Source organism: Cebus imitator, unplaced genomic scaffold (assembly GCF_001604975.1).
Source record: "Cebus imitator isolate Cc_AM_T3 unplaced genomic scaffold, Cebus_imitator-1.0 Scaffold254, whole genome shotgun sequence".
NCBI lineage: Eukaryota > Metazoa > Chordata > Mammalia > Primates > Cebidae > Cebus > Cebus imitator.
Window position 1 is genome coordinate 227,990 of NW_016107569.1, and position 1,614 is coordinate 229,603.

General features: G+C 61.6%; 1 protein-coding gene across 9 annotated transcripts in view; it reads left to right on the plus strand.

Moving 5' to 3' along the window:
• The first annotated feature begins 6 nt into the window (after positions 1–6).
• Positions 7–1,614, plus strand: part of RAPGEF1 (Rap guanine nucleotide exchange factor 1) — a 155,886-nt gene continuing 154,278 nt past the window's right edge. For 3 of the 9 annotated variants that reach the window (XM_017499031.1, XM_017499019.2, XM_037728038.1), the window contains exon 1: positions 187–558. In XM_017499031.1, the coding sequence (XP_017354520.1) occupies positions 465–558 (94 nt within the window). In that variant the 5' untranslated portion in view covers positions 187–464. The other 6 variants (XM_017499023.1, XM_037728039.1, XM_017499016.2 and 3 more) reach the window with 4 other exon arrangements.

The following is a 1,614-nucleotide window of genomic DNA, read 5'->3' on the forward strand; positions in this document are numbered from 1 at the left end:
CGCGGCCGCGCGGAGCCCGCCATGCCGGCGCGGGTCTGAGGCGTGGCGAGCCAGGGCCGAGGCGAGCGGCGGGCGCGCCGCCCCTGTCGCCCCGCGGCGGCCCGGCCCGGGCCCGATGAGCGGCGGCCTCGGCCTCCGGCGCAGCCCGGAAATGTCCGGCAAGATCGAGAAAGCAGGTGAGGAGCGGGCGCGGGGCGGCTCCCTCTGGCCGGGCCGGGCCCGCGGGCTCCGCCGCTCCCCGGCCGAGCGCGAGCCCCCCGGGATGCGCGGCCCTGCGTGCGCCGGGGCGGGGTGAGGCCACCGAGGCCTCGCCGGGGCGCCTGGCAGCGTCTCCTCCAGGCCCATTCCCGGCCGGGCGCTGGGGAAGCGGCCGCTGCGGGGGCGCCGGGGGCCGGGCCGGGCGGGGCCTTGTGACCCGGGGTCGGGTGCGCGAGCTGCTCCGCGGTCCCCGGGAACTTCCGAAAATGGCTCGAGCCCCGGGCAGGGGAAGAACCGCCCGGGCCGCGTGCTGCGGCGGCAGCGGAGATCCGTGCCCGGCCTGGGCTCGGCGCTCGGAAGGTGAGCCGCGCTGAGCTGTAAAATGTGTCATTTCTAATGAGCCCCGAGTTTAAATTTAACCAGAAGCGTCCACTTCGGTTGCTTCAAAGGTAGCAGGCTGGATGTGTGGGGGCGTTTCGAGGACGCAGTCAAGTTTCCCCCCAACCCTGATCAAGCTCAGACCGGCAAGGAGGGCAGGTGGGGGGCCAGTGGGTGTGAGTAGATCAATCTTGATGCAGACCATATCTCTTTGTGTGTTCCTAGAAATCTCGGGGAGTTGCCTTCTGAGTCCCTGGGTTTGCCTGTCCTGGGAATAGAGTCTCCAAAGATTCAATGACTGTCGTGCATATGAGACCCCGGGCTTCATTAGCCTGCGGCACCTTTGGAGCCCAGATGCGAATCCTTGGGTGTAAGGTGAGGGGGGCGGGTGTTCTGGGAGTCCTGTACAGAGGGCAGGGCCTGCGGTCATAACTCAGGTACCAGGTTAGCTTGGCGGCTGAATTAGGGAAAGTAGATTTTTAGAGAGCTGCCAGGGAGGTCTGTGGCTTTGACTGTGGAAGTTTCTTATGTCCCCGGGTTGAGTATGGGATATTTCTGTGGGCTGCACCCTGCAGCGTACCCACGAGGCAATGTGACATTTACAGGCTGTGGTTGAAGCACAGAAGGGCTTATTTGTAGGCTTTATTGAGGGTTTACTATATATCTGACTCTTAGTACCTAAATGCATTGCTTCTTAAATTTTTGAAGCTCGTCTGTGGGAAAGAATATGGTCCCAGTGTTTTACAGGCTCACAGAGGTTCAGTGAGTTCCAGCCGGCAAGAGGGTAGCAGGTGGGGTATTGATTCCTGGGCCCTCTGACCAGAAGCCGGGGTGTTTTTCTCAGGGGCAGGATGCTTGGGTGCAGGTGCCCCATTTCTTGGGTGTTTTTCTCACTGATCTTGAGCGCCCAGAGCCTTGCCCAGTGACCATGAGTCGCCATCCTGTACACCTGCTGCTCCAGAAATATCTTGGGTTCATCCGTGCAGCATGTCTCAGAAACTTCTTTTTTTTTTTTTTTTGAGACGGAGTTTCACTCAT